The following is a 13,352-nucleotide window of genomic DNA, read 5'->3' as shown; positions in this document are numbered from 1 at the left end:
TTGAGCTATGGGATTCTGGGAGTTGTAGTTCCCCACCCAAAAGCTTTGCCTCCATTGCTAGAGTGGGAGGGGGTTATCCCCTGCTAGTGGGCCTGCAGAATTAAGCAGACCAGATATTGTTATAGTGCTTCTGTCAAATATTGCCTAGGATTTACACATATAACCAACCCTTTTGCTACTTCTTCTTCTCATCCCACTCAAATCAGGCTAGTTATTTGACAACAAATATACGTAGATAGAATATCAGACTAGGACTCAAGTCCCTCCTTGATAATGGAAACTCACTAAGCAATCATGACAGATTTGTTATGCTGTATTTCAGAAACATAACATTAGCCTTCCATACCAAAGTGAACCAGATTATATATGATTTAACTGTATGCATGCAGTTAACTTTCCTTTGTGACCTAAAGGAGTCTGATCAGCATCCTGACTGTTGAAGTGGTGTGGGAAAGAAACAGTTAAATCGTTCTCTCCAGTTTGAATCCACTATTTGCATGTTATGGGAAGCTTCTGTTCCTGGAAGAAAACATCAACCCAGATTTGGAACCCAGCAGGGAGCAAAGAGTTAAAACTTCCTCCCATTGCCCCCCATGAAGAGATCTGCACATGCTATTTCCTGTTTTTTAAAAAGCATTCATGTAGTTGCTAATGGTATGAATGGGTTTATAGTTTGGCCTTTATCATCATTAAAAAGAAGGTAGAACATCATCTTTCCCCATTCTTCTTATTTACTGGGGCTGTTGGAGCCACTAGAAACCATCCAATTGCAGTTTGACCTACCTTGGTCATTCTTGTTCATCCTGTCAGGCATCTCAGATGGAGAATACTGCCTTGTATTCGACCATGTCCTCCTTAATGTCCTCCAGATGTGTTATGCTACATCTCCTACTATCCTTAGGCAAGTTGCAGATGGTTGAAAATCTGCAATATCTGACATATTTGAGTGGCTCAGGTTTGCAAATGATGTTTTAGCTCCTTAGGCCATTGCAAAAAAAAAAAAAAAACCAAAAAAAAAAAAAACCATCCACATGCTCATTTGTGATTTCTGATGTTCAGTTTCTTCTTATTCCCCCCCAGTGGCCCTTTTCCCGTTTCCTGTTTTTTCAGGAGCCCGCTTCTGCCTTTGCTTCACTCTTTAATGGACTTGCCAATTTAGTGATGCTGAACAGATACAAAGCAGTCGTCCCTCGTTCTTCTCCCATGTACCACACCTGTATTGCCTTTGCCTGGGTAAGTTATTTTTGGAGCATAGGGTTTCTGCTATGACAGACTTTTTGGATTATAGTGCTGTAGCACTGGAGAGCGAGATGATGCACAGAAAGACACAAATAGCTCATTTTTGTTTGAAGTTTTGTTGAGAGGAGAGGTGAAACTTAGGTTGGAATGTGGAGCACATGGCCCTTTCCTCCATAGTCAGGGCTGAGAAAAGATGAGATTTATAGTCCAGCATTTTCAGTGTTATTTAGGCCACATCAGGAAAAATTGCCTTGAAACATGAAGCCCTGTGCTTGTTGCTGGCTTGGGAAATGCAGAGTGTAGGGAAGAAATTGGGGGAATCCTTTTGGAGGAACAGATTCATCTCTTTATTATGTTGGGGAATGAGAGATGGATGGGGACTAGACTTTATATTATATTGCAATGATCGCCTTAATTAATGTTTTTCCTTTCCAGGCATGGTGGATATTTAAGGAAAAGGCTTCTGAATGAGTTAATGTTTTTCAACACTCTCTTAGAATGGCACTGGAGACCAGTGTATAGTGTGGCTTTATCCAGGCATTTTGTTCTTATTGTGCCTGTTAAAGTGTGGTTTGATTTGGAAGCTGCCTAGTAGGTTCTTTGAACTAAAGTACAGTAGACATTTTAGATGGTGACAATTGTGATATAAACTAGGATCTGAATGTTCAAAGCATTTTATGTATATTCTATTGTCATCCTTGTGAAAAAAATTTAGCAGTTCTGTGGTTTTAAAGTGTCTGGAAATAATGTAATTATTTCTAAGGTTATTAGTACCTTATTTATATCCAGTGTGGTGTTGTGTATAGCGTGATGGACTGACTAGGGCTCAGGAGGCCTTGGTTCAAATTCCTGCTCAGCTATGGAAATGCACTGGGGATGTTGTGGAACTGGTAAAAACACTCCCTAAATATCTCACTTACTTTGAAAGTCCTACTAGGATTGCTGTAAGTCAGTTCCAATTTAACAACACATAAACAGTTATTATATGGGATTATTGTTTATAATTTTAATCCTACTAGATTTCTATTTGTGGTGGTTTTTTTATCTCTGATATAGATGTATCTCTAAATATCTCTTAGGTTTCCACAAGCTGGTAAACTACACCAGCTTTATTAGTGCTATGTTGTAAATGCAGGGCTGAGCTGGGGAAAGAATAACTTGCCCGAGGCACTACACTAAAAGAAGACATGAGGACATGCCAAAGTAGGAACGCAGGGGTTTGAAATTGGTTCCCAATACTAAGGCCCAGCCAAAGGGAAGATTAAAATCTTTTTCTGATTCCTTCTCTTTCCCAGCATAGGTATGTAGGTAGGCAAGTGTATATATCAATATACAGTGGTGCCTTGCAAGACGATTGCCTCGCAAGACAATTAATCTGCAAGACAATCAGTTTTTGCAATCACTGTTGTGCTTCGCAAGACGATGTTTTCTATGAATGATTTTTGCAAGACGACGATTTTTCCCCATTGGAACGCATTAAGTAGATTCTAATGCATTCCAGTGGGGAACCATGTTTCACAAGACGATGTTTTCACAAGATGACGTTTTTCGCGGAACGAAAAACAAGGCACCACTGTATCTATATGTAGCTTCTGGGTTAGTAGCCTGTCTTGCTTTTTTTTATATTAATACCAAGGCACCTTCTTGAGCAACTCCTATATACAGGTGTCTTCTGTGTATGCTCTGCAAGCTTTATTGATGGTTCCTGTAAAAGAAGATTTTTTCAGGCTAATTTCTTTTCTCTTCCCTGCTTAAGGTTTCTTTGAATGCCTGGTTCTGGTCCACAGTTTTTCACACTCGAGAAACCAACCTAACTGAAGTAAGTACTTATGGTCTTATATCATGAAAACATCAGAGGATCTGAGTAAGGATGGGAGGTGTTTTGAAACAGTGGCAAACCTTTTTAGTGTCTTTATTTAAAATTTTAAATTAAACAGCAGATGTTTAAAAATCCTAACTGTATACTATAGTCTGCATGAGAGTTTCTTTCGTTTGAGTGTGATTAGGGCCATCTTTTTTTTTTCAAACTTAATTGATTGCTGTTATATTTCTGATTCATATAACACTGTTCATGTGCAGGGCTCTTTACCACAAACATGCCCATTTCTGTCCCTACAGAAAATGGACTATTTCTGCGCATCAGCCGTCATCCTTCATTCCGTGTACCTGTGTTGTGTCAGGTAAGTCTCTCCTAAGAATTTAAGAAGAACCCTGCTAGGTCAGAGTGGCTTAGCAGATGTTAATGGGAACTCCCAAAACAGCATGACCTTAATAGACCATTGTGGTAGCAAATTCCACCATTTAACAGTGTGCTGCACGAAGCGTTTCTTTCATCTGTCCTAAGTGCCTCATAGTTTTCCCCTGCTGGATAATCCTAGGTTCTGCTGTTGTATGAGAAGGGAAACTTTCTCTCTTCTCCCTTTGTCCACACCATGCATAATTTCTTTCTCTTTGTTTTTGCAGTGTCTCCACTTTGGAGATTAAAAGTACTGTATAGTTTGCAATTAATCCGAAAGTAGGAAGGACTCAAGTATTTGCCTTCACTAAATGTGGACATCTTAGTGGGTCTGGGTCCTTGATTTCTCTCTTTCTCTCTCTCACACACACACCAGATCTACTATCTTTCCCTATTGCTGTGCATTCATCCACTCTATTTCCCTGGCAGCCTCCGTGTGCTCTCGGGGCCATGTATGCTGTCCACTCTGTTTTAGGCAGAGCCCTGATGTTTTCAGTGAAGGCTTGCAAGAATATTGCAGTTCTACCACTGTCTTGCAGAGGAAACGTCAGTCTGCGTTGCACAGATGCAGCTTCCAAAAGATACCTTGGCAATATTCTTAGTAATTGGCATAGGTATAAATAACAGTTAACTCTTCACCTGAAGAGCTAGGCCATAGCCTGCCAAAGCATAGGCCAAATAAAACGTGATTTTTTAAAGCACCACAAGACTCTTTGCTTCCCCACCACCTATAATAGAAATACAGCTGCTCCCTTCAAAATAAAAGGCAGGACTCCTGTGATTTCAGTGGCTGTGTGACAGGTGACAATTTAATGCTCCAGCAGCAACATCATGTTAGAAGGAGCCTCCCCAAAGAGTGGAAAAGCATTGTGAGTACATTCAGATATCCACTGAGCAACAGCATAGAGCATGGAGCCAGCCAGTCCTTCACTTCCAGAAGTATTGCACTGTAAACCTGCTGATGAGCAAAATGACCCAACAGTCTTTTTAAAGGACCACAAATAATAATTTATACTAAATGTCATGTATGTCCACAATTTTAAACTCTGCAATGCTTTGAAAGAAGGATGCTAGAGAATAATGTGTTTATCAGATCTCTTCTCGTTACCCCAAGGGTGCATGTGTAGGAGTTTTGCTAAAGTGAAAAGGCAGGCTCCCAACTTGCTCAGAATACACATGTGCTATTTTGCGCTTACTTGGGAAACCGATTTAGACTGTCATAGCATTGACCCATCTCACCCAGAGATGAGTGTTGTTTGAAAGAAAACCCCCCCAGGAGTAAGCATTAATGCTATGGAGGGTTATTTTAAACCAGGATATAACATTGGAATGAAAATTTTTACCAGATCTCAAATTAAGTTTCTCTTCCTACAGAAAATAAATTATTTCTTCTCATCTCTAGTTGTGCATGTGGCATTCCCCAGCTTTAAAACATGCAAATGTACAAATCTCGTATGTATGGCTTCATTGTGTGGTGAGTGTGCCAAATAGGAAAAACACAAATAAATTAGAGACATCCAATGGCAACCAAAACATGAAGAATAATCACCAGGGGAGACTTCTGGAGCAATAGGCAGGAATGGGAAATGGCTTGTTTTGTTTTGCAGTCGTGCAGGCAGTAACGCCATGGCATGCTGTGGGATACCAGGAGCTGTTGTTCACAACCCAAACATTTCCCATCTCTAGAAATACCCTGCTTGGAATAAGGCATGTTTTTATTAGTGTTGTGAGTGATATGTGTTCTCTTGCAGAGGTGAGCAAAGTATCATAGTATTTTCTGAGTCATATTTCTCCGTAGCTGGTGTTGCTTTTGCAACTTCTCTTAACTAGATGTCAAGGGGACGTAGGTCAAGTGTGATCACTACAACCTTGCCACAGTCCTTGGAAGTTTTTTGAGCACCTCCGCTTTTTCTTGCAGGACCTTAGGTCTGAAGCATCCAGCCTTTGCCACTGCCTTTGGGGGTTTCTTACTCCTCTTCCTGGCCTTCCACGTCTCATACCTGACACTTGTGCGCTTTGACTATGGTTACAACATGGCTGCCAATGTAGCAATCGGTGAGGCCCTGTTCAGGAGCATTTGTTTATTTTTCCAGACCAAGGGAAAAAAAGTTTAACTTGGAATGGTAGTGGGGCTTGATCGGGGGTGGCAGGTAAGATAAAGCTGGGTGATTTTCATTGGTTGCAGGGTGCACAACAGCACCCCGCCAAAAGCCCTTGAAAATTAGCAGCTCTTTAAATCAAGCTGTATGGGGAGTGTACACCTTGTTTTGAACCCATCAAACACTTCCAGGAGGCTTTTCACCTGGAAAACCAGGCACACACTCCATGCATGCACATCTAGTTTATAACGTGAACGTGCTTCTTTTCAAATGTGAAGGGGAAGTGTTTCCTTGCAGCAAATTCTGTAGCAGGTATAGCAAAGGAGACACTTGATCGGGAAGTAAGAACAGGTGGGGTGAGCTATGTCTAATTTACGGGCCACTAGCCATTCTGACTGCAAGAGGCTGGGAACTGAATCTTATGAAGATAGCTTTTTCTAGCTCTGCCATTACCTTCTCTTCTTTTTCTGCTGTCCTCTGCAGGCCTCCTTAATCTTTTCTGGTGGCTGGGCTGGTGTGTCAGGAATCAGCAACGTTTGCCGTACGTCTGGAAGTGTGTGGCAGTTGTGCTACTTCTCCAAGCCTTGGCCCTCCTGGAGCTCCTGGACTTCCCGCCTTTGTTTTGGGTCTTTGATGCCCATGCCATCTGGCACATCAGCACCATCCCAGTCAATATCCTTTTTTACAGGTCAGCCTCAGTGGCTTGCCTCTGGCCTTTTCTTTCTCATTTGTTTGCCTTTTGATCAAGGTTTGGGAAAGTTGTTTTTTTAAAAAATGGCAACTCCAAGAACGCTTGCTTTGCTGGCTGAGGGAGGTGTCTGGAGAGCTGCTGTGAAAAACAATACATTTCCAAGATCCATTAAGATCTCTGAGGTTACTGCCAGAAGATACGGCCACAGCCCTGGTATTTTACCTAAAGATTTGCAAATAGATCATTTGTTCTTTGGGTAGTCAGATTGTCTTACGGTAGTAAGAACAGTGCTGGGAAATGACACAATCCAAGATCTTTCATGTATATTATGAATTGTCCATAGAATGGCAACCCTAATGGCAATAAATAAATGCCCCCCCTTCTGCGGAAAGTATAACTAATATTTTTTATCTCAGTTTGTTGTGGGACTGCAGTTGAGTGTTGTCAGAGCACCCCAGTGAGAAGTTTTCAAGTCCTTCTCAGGCATAAAAAGTTCCAGAAAAGAAATTCCAGCAGGGATTTTTTTCATGGGATTTCAGGATGTTCTCAGAAGAGTAGCAGGGAAGTTCATTTCCATGTTCAGAGCCTCTGGTTCACAAGTGCAGAAAAATTATCATCATCTACACCAAGGATGGGCAGGTTGGGAACCAATTTCTTGTCTCCTGTAGGACTCTAGAGCAATAATCTCCAGACATTCTTGACTGCAACTCCCAGAAGCCTTTGCCACTAGCTGTGCTGGCAAGGGCTTCTAGGAGTCACAGTCCAAAAATGTTTGAGGACCCAAGGTTGGGAACCACTGCCCTAGAGGATGAAGCCCTTCTCTAAGGCATTCCTCTAGGATCCAGCCTGTGCTCCGGAGCCATTTTTGCAGTTCTCCAACACCTCTGTACCTTACCTCCCCACAACTCGGCCAGTTAAAAAAAATTGGGGGCAAAAAGTTTCCTTGTGCCTTTTAGGGGATCTGGGAATAATTTGCTACACTATGACAGCCCCCCAGCACTCCCTGGTTTTCATCCTCCTTCCCAAATCTTTTCAGAAACATTTGACCACTAGAGGGCATGAGGGGGCTTTTTATTTAAAGAGTATTTTGTACATTAAACCTCTTTTTCAGTCAACGAAAACCCATTGTGGCGAACTTTACCATATATATCCATAACATTAAAATAAAATAAAACAAAGAAGTTAATTATGCAAATTAAGTAGCACAGCCCTCAAGCTGCTGGCAAATCTGAAAAACAGTCTGAAAAATAGCCCTCAGCTCTCCCAGGTCTTGTTTCAGCTCTAGATGTATCAGTTAGTCCAGCGTATCACTTGTCAAACTCTCCTGTAACATTCTCATCCTATTTTGTATTTCAGTTTCCTTGTGGATGACAGCCTCTATCTTTTGAAGGTCAACTCTGATGTTCTTAAAATTGACTAAAACTTTCAGCGGAACTTTACTTGGAGAAGGGCGCTGACTTTTATGGAAAACACCCATCAATTACTTCCACCCTCTGAGAAGTCTGTTGTTTTATGCCTACTTTGTACGGAGAACTGGTGACAAATTTGCACTTCCTGTTTCTGTACTTCCACTTCTGAAGCCATTGATCTTGGGATTCTAATTGCCATGGTGGAATAAACTGGCTGCCTTCATTTCTGGATAGATCAGGATAGAGAGCTCATCTCCCCTGGAACTTTTTTTTTTGCCAAGGGAAGTATCATTTTGCCTTTCCAACTCATTTCATGCCTCTTTTGGGAGAACAAGAGGGGGTTCACTTGTTCTGCTCAATTCCCCTGTCGTCTCTTTTTACTGAGTGGCTCTGTGGGGTTAGATCTGCGGGTCCAAAAGCTTTCATGAAAGCGACTTCAAAAGCAGTGTGGAAGATGGTGACAGCCGCTTTGCATAGAAAAAGCCTGTTTGTACTGCAGCGTGCTTTTGTCAACCTGAAGGATCATGATGTTCAGTTTCATTATGTTGCTTCATTGAAAGTTAGGGCTATCCCTGCCCTTAAGCTGCCACCACAGGTAGCAGATGCCGAGAGGCAAGAAGAAGGCAGAGTTGTCTGTGCAGGCTGCACTGCCCTCCCTGGACGCCCTAAATTATCCTGCCATCTTCAGATGCAGTGGAAGATGTTGTGCCTGTGCTAGCATCGAAGTAAGTTTCAGCTGCTAATCTGGTCAGGTTTTATACCTGGAATGAGGGAAACCCTGTTTGCTTCAGCCAACAAAATGTCTTGGGCTAGCCCCTTGTACAGATTACCTCTCCTTTTTTGCCAAATTGTCAGGTACTTAGTATTGCTCTGTGGACTTTGCATCTAGAACATTGAGAAAAACAGAAGATAGATCCTAGATTGCAGTGACTTGTTTTAAAAAAAGCAACAAGACATGGTGCTGGGCTCAGCTATCCTAGGTCTGGTCTCTGATCCTGAAGTGTTTGCATATGGCCTAAATATGAATGATTGTTTCTCATTGGCCTCGATATCCTACATGCTCAGCAGACTCTGTTCGTAATTATAACTATTGGATCTGCTCCAGATCTAAGCCTTCGTACATTTATAGAATTAGGCCACAGTCCTAACTAGTTCTCAGCTGGGCAAGACAGGGTAAATCTTAAGGTCTGTCTTTTTACCTTTTTTTTTTTTTTTTTTTTTTTTAAGAAAAGAAAATTAGTTTGGTTGAATCTAAAATTTTCACCACAGAGACTGTTCTTATCAAGCTGTGGAAGCTATTGGAGAATTTCCAAACTGAAAAGTAAGCCAGATCTAGTGGGGAAATAAGTTTCTTTTTCCCATCTGCTCACTGTTTTTAAAATAGCAATAATGACTGGAGTAGGGGGATTATTTGTGTGTGTGCATGCACACCTTTGAGAAATCTTGCCTTGCTTCATCCAACCAAAGTTCCCTCAGATCCACTGCTCTGTTGGCCGCATTTGGCTGGGGTCTCGAAGGTCTGCAGGCTAGACCCGAGAGGAGATTTCTTCCCCTGCTGTCTTGTCCCCAGCATCTCTGAGGTCTGCTAACTCGAGCTCCATTTTTGGCTACTGTGACTAGGATCCATTGCTGGACAAGTCAAGCCATCCTTGAATTCAGATTCTGGGAAACCTATAGGGATTTCCTGTTTCTTTCTGGGAGAGCTTGTTAAAGAAGATTCCCTTTTGACCGAAAGCTGAAGGGGATCGCTGTTTCTGGAAAGGGATATTGATTTATTGTACCTTCCCAGACAAATGTCCTTCCATCTGCTGTCTAAAGTGACTTATGCTGTTTACATGTCCTGCTGTCTTGAAAGCACATCAGACTTCGGCATTGTCTGCTGCACAAACCTGGGGCCTGTTGCATGTTCAGGAAGAGGAGTGCCTTTGCAAGGGGGTTTGCAAGGAAAACAGAGAGAAGAAAGCAGGAAGGAAGCCAGAAGTGCCTTTTGTGCAAAGGTTGCCAAAAGGGTTCAAAAGTTAACCCAGTTCCAAAAAAGAAAAAGAAAAACCGAAGTGAGAGGGAAAAAAAATATGTAGAAGAACAGGGAGCCCAGATTGCTGATGGTATTATGTCTCCAATCAGCCACTAGGTGGCAATGGATGGCAATTCATCACTGGTTTATAACAATTTTAATAATAATATAACAGCAGAACCAGAAGGGACCCTATGGATAATCAATGCCAGCCCCTGCCAAAGAGGCACAATGGGGAATAAAACTCTCAAGGTTTGCTCAGCAGTCAGATACTAAAACCACTGGGCAGTGGTTCGAGAGGCACATTAAATCTGAACTGATGCAACATTAGATGTTGACATGTTTCTTACCGTATTTCAATGCACTGATTTTCAGATGGAGGGGATCCTAGAAGACAATTAAGAATCATTTAAAGGAAAGGTCAGCAGTGACAGATAGCTATCTCTGAAGGACAGCTTGCTCAGTTGCAAGGCACAGCCACTGGGGTACTGGTTGAGCCCTTGCTTTCATGGCCCCGTGTGACCTGACTGTGTGCTCTTGACCACGAGCATGTGTGTCGAAGTTCTTTGGCTAGCAGCTGGCTTAATGGAGGTAGGAAATTGGAAAAGCCATAGTTTACTATGGTCTACATGTAACATGCATTTGCAGTTGAGCTCTCAGAAGGGAAAAAGTACTGAAATAGTTGTTCCTCCTTCCAACAAGACTCCATTGCTTTTAAAGCAGGGAAGGCCATTGTAACCCATTAGAGTTTTTTGCATTGCAATTCCCATAATCCATCACCATCGAACTATGGTGTAGCTGGAGCTGCTGGGTGTTGTTAGAGTTGTCCGTCTCTGCTCTGAAGTCTATATAACAAGCAAACAGTGGGCACACACACACATTCCCTCCTGTTGCAATAGGTTCATGGGAAGAAACAAGATAGTGTCATGGTTGGAGTGTTGAAATCTGCCAGACCTACCTTGTTGGTTTGTTTTTGTGAGAATGAGGTAGGAAGGAAAAGAACCATATAACTCCTGCAAGGAAAGGTGGGGTACAGATGTAATAAACATATGAAACAAAATTCTGCCCATTGCACAGCCCTTTCAAGGCACAATAAGAGCCCTCGTAGGAGAAAACAGGAAAAGTCCAGTGCATGACAGGATTAGCCTTTCCCAGTGGAATACAGCTGAACCCGGAAGAAGCCCAGCATCTATGGGAGTTGCAATTCAGGTGGAAGAATCTCAAAGATTATGAATTAGACTGTAAATCCAGTTCAGGAGGGACATATTCTACAATACAAACTTTGAATTTGACCTTATATACAGCACGCTCTGAATAGTCCATGTTTCTGGCCCCTAAGAAACTGAATCTTGGACAAGTCTAATCAGAAGTAAGCCCAAGTGAGTTCAGTGGAATTTAATTCTGGGGAAAAGTTTGTAGGTTTGTCATCTAAATTTCAAAGATGTGTGGTAGGATGTTTAGTCTGGCAGATGCCATGGTTTTGCTGCAGTAGGCTCAAGTATGGATCTTGTGGAAGGAAGTATTGAAAGGTTGAAATTCTTTGTGTATCTCCTGGTTTGCTCTTGCCCAAATAAATCAAGAGAATTACTGAGCCGAATGTAGGCCATGTGCGGTTTATAAGTTTCAACATTAAGAATGTAGTACTGTATACTGCTGGTTCCAATCCTTGGGTAACCAATGTGCTGGATTCCCAGAAGTCTTCACCACTAGATGTGCTGGGGTTTCTGGGACCAGATTAGCAGCTGAAACTTGCAGCTCAAGAATACCTGGGTTATTCAAGATTGGGAACCACTGCAATATATTATGAATAACACTGAAAGGATTCTGCAGTCCTGCGTAGAGTATGTGAGTGTGTAGATGTGTAAGAAAGAGATGTTCCCAACCTGATGCCTTCTCTATGTGTTGGTTTATTAATCTCATTGTCTCAGCAATAATGGCCAAGAGCCCTTGTGGCTGGAGAATGATGGGAATTGTAGTCTTATGTCTCTAGAGGGTGCTCTGATGTATGTCACAGATGGAAAGCATATTGGAACCCATGAAATAGGAAGGAAGAATCCTGTTCTTACTTTCTGCCAATGTCTTGACTTCTTTCCTAGAAAACAGGGCTTGACAGAGGCAAAGGAGATGGGGTGCAGAGGAGAAGGGACAGGCCCCGGCCTTTGCTGCTAGCCCATTTGAGAGCCTTAGCTGTGAGGTAAAGCAAGACAGCTAACAGAACTGTGGGAAGGGCCCAGGGTTGAGACTGGGGGCCTGATCCCTCCATAGGAGGAGAAGCCAGCTTTCTGACCTCTTTGTCACTTGGTTCCCAGGTCCTCCTTCTTAGCCTCCAGGATATGTTTGCATGCCTGCTTTTATATAGCCCGCATCTTCCAGATTAGCTGTAAGCCTGTCACTATGGTCAAAATGCCGCTTCTTTGCCCCTTGTTTTCTAAGAACTGTTCATGCTGCAAGCGTTTCCACCCTTTTTTGGCTGGGAGTTTGGAAACTGGATGGGTGAAGGTGACTTGTTCAGGCTTGTCATCGAAGACCATGGCATCTCCCAAAGGTCAGAGAGCATCTAGCAGCTGCCTTTCACAATCCCTTTGGAAGAAGCTGCTGGATCCTAGACAGAACGGGGGCTATAACTCACTGGAAGAGCACTGGCTTTACATGTAGGGGGTGAATTAAACCTGATTCTTGGCATCTCCAACTAAATAATATATATGCAGGGGGTTCCAGGTGTAATTCCTGGCATCTCCAACTAAATAATAAATAATCCTGTCCCATCAAATCAATTTGGAGATGACATCCCTTTTCCAGGTAGAGAACACTCAGAAACTGATTACCGTTTGCAACAGGCAATCAGAAGAATCTTTGATTGGAGAGGGACTACAACACTGAGCTAGAAGGACAAGCAGGCTGACCTTGTTTAACCCAGCTTCCCATGTTCCTTTCCTTCTGGCTGAAATATATCACAGCAGTGGTTGCAGTTAGGGCTGGGTGCCTTCTGTCCCAAAGCAATTGCAAATTCTGTGCCAAGTAAACCTACATTTTGTTGCAGAAGAAATTGTATTGCACATACATGTATGTATTTTGCTGTATCTAATCTACTTTTTGCCTGGGTCACTTTCTGCTAGTTTGTGTCAGAATCTGGACAGTTTTCTCTTTTGGACTGCACTTCCCAGCCTGCACATGGCTAGGGGATTCTGGGAGCTGTATTCCGTGCAAGTAACTTTCCCAAAGGCTGCGAAGGCAAGGAGCAATGCCGACTGGATGATGCTGAGAGTTGTAGTCCAGCCTATTTTGAGGAAAGGGTGTCAGGCTAGGTTAAAACTGAGTTGCAGTGTCAGATGTAAACTGTTCTATGGGAAGCATTGCTGGTGTTTCAGTTTCCAAATGGAATCTTTGAGATGCAAGTCTCAGCTGATGTATGTGCAATTCCAATAAAAAGACTGGTAATTAAACTTAAGCCTCTTGACTTGCCTGATTTAGCAGTTTTCCAATTGTCTTGAAACCCCCTTCAGCCTATAATAATACCCTGTTAATCTGCAGTTGCCTTTGAAACCCAACTTAGTTCAAGGACAGTAGCTGAAATCCAAGAGTTTCATGATGGGAAGTAAGCTTATGGGGACAAACAGAGCCACTGACTGACAGTGGCAAGCAATCCATCTTAAAACCACCATAC

The 13,352-nt window shown here is 42.5% G+C and overlaps 1 protein-coding gene across 3 annotated transcripts in view; it reads left to right on the top strand.

The window, feature by feature from the left end:
* Positions 1 to 13,131, top strand: part of PGAP3 (post-GPI attachment to proteins phospholipase 3) — a 16,067-nt gene extending 2,936 nt beyond the window's left edge. The window contains exons 3-8 of one of the 3 annotated variants that reach the window (XM_073004220.2): positions 1,111 to 1,233; positions 2,996 to 3,058; positions 3,358 to 3,419; positions 5,394 to 5,530; positions 6,058 to 6,262; positions 7,622 to 13,131. In XM_073004220.2, the coding sequence (XP_072860321.2) occupies positions 1,111 to 1,233; positions 2,996 to 3,058; positions 3,358 to 3,419; positions 5,394 to 5,530; positions 6,058 to 6,262; positions 7,622 to 7,685 (654 nt within the window). In that variant the 3' untranslated portion in view covers positions 7,686 to 13,131. Of the gene's footprint in view, positions 1 to 1,080; positions 1,234 to 2,995; positions 3,059 to 3,357; positions 3,420 to 5,393; positions 5,531 to 6,057; positions 6,263 to 7,621 lie in introns of all 3 variants that reach the window. The other 2 variants (XM_073004218.2, XR_013537544.1) reach the window with 2 other exon arrangements.
* The last annotated feature ends 221 nt before the right edge of the window (positions 13,132 to 13,352 follow it).

The sequence above is a fragment of the Pogona vitticeps genome, chromosome 6, assembly GCF_051106095.1.
Source record: "Pogona vitticeps strain Pit_001003342236 chromosome 6, PviZW2.1, whole genome shotgun sequence".
Taxonomy (NCBI): Eukaryota; Metazoa; Chordata; class Lepidosauria; order Squamata; family Agamidae; genus Pogona; species Pogona vitticeps.
Note: the sequence above shows the minus strand (reverse complement) of the source record. Positions and strands in the feature narration are given on the sequence as shown.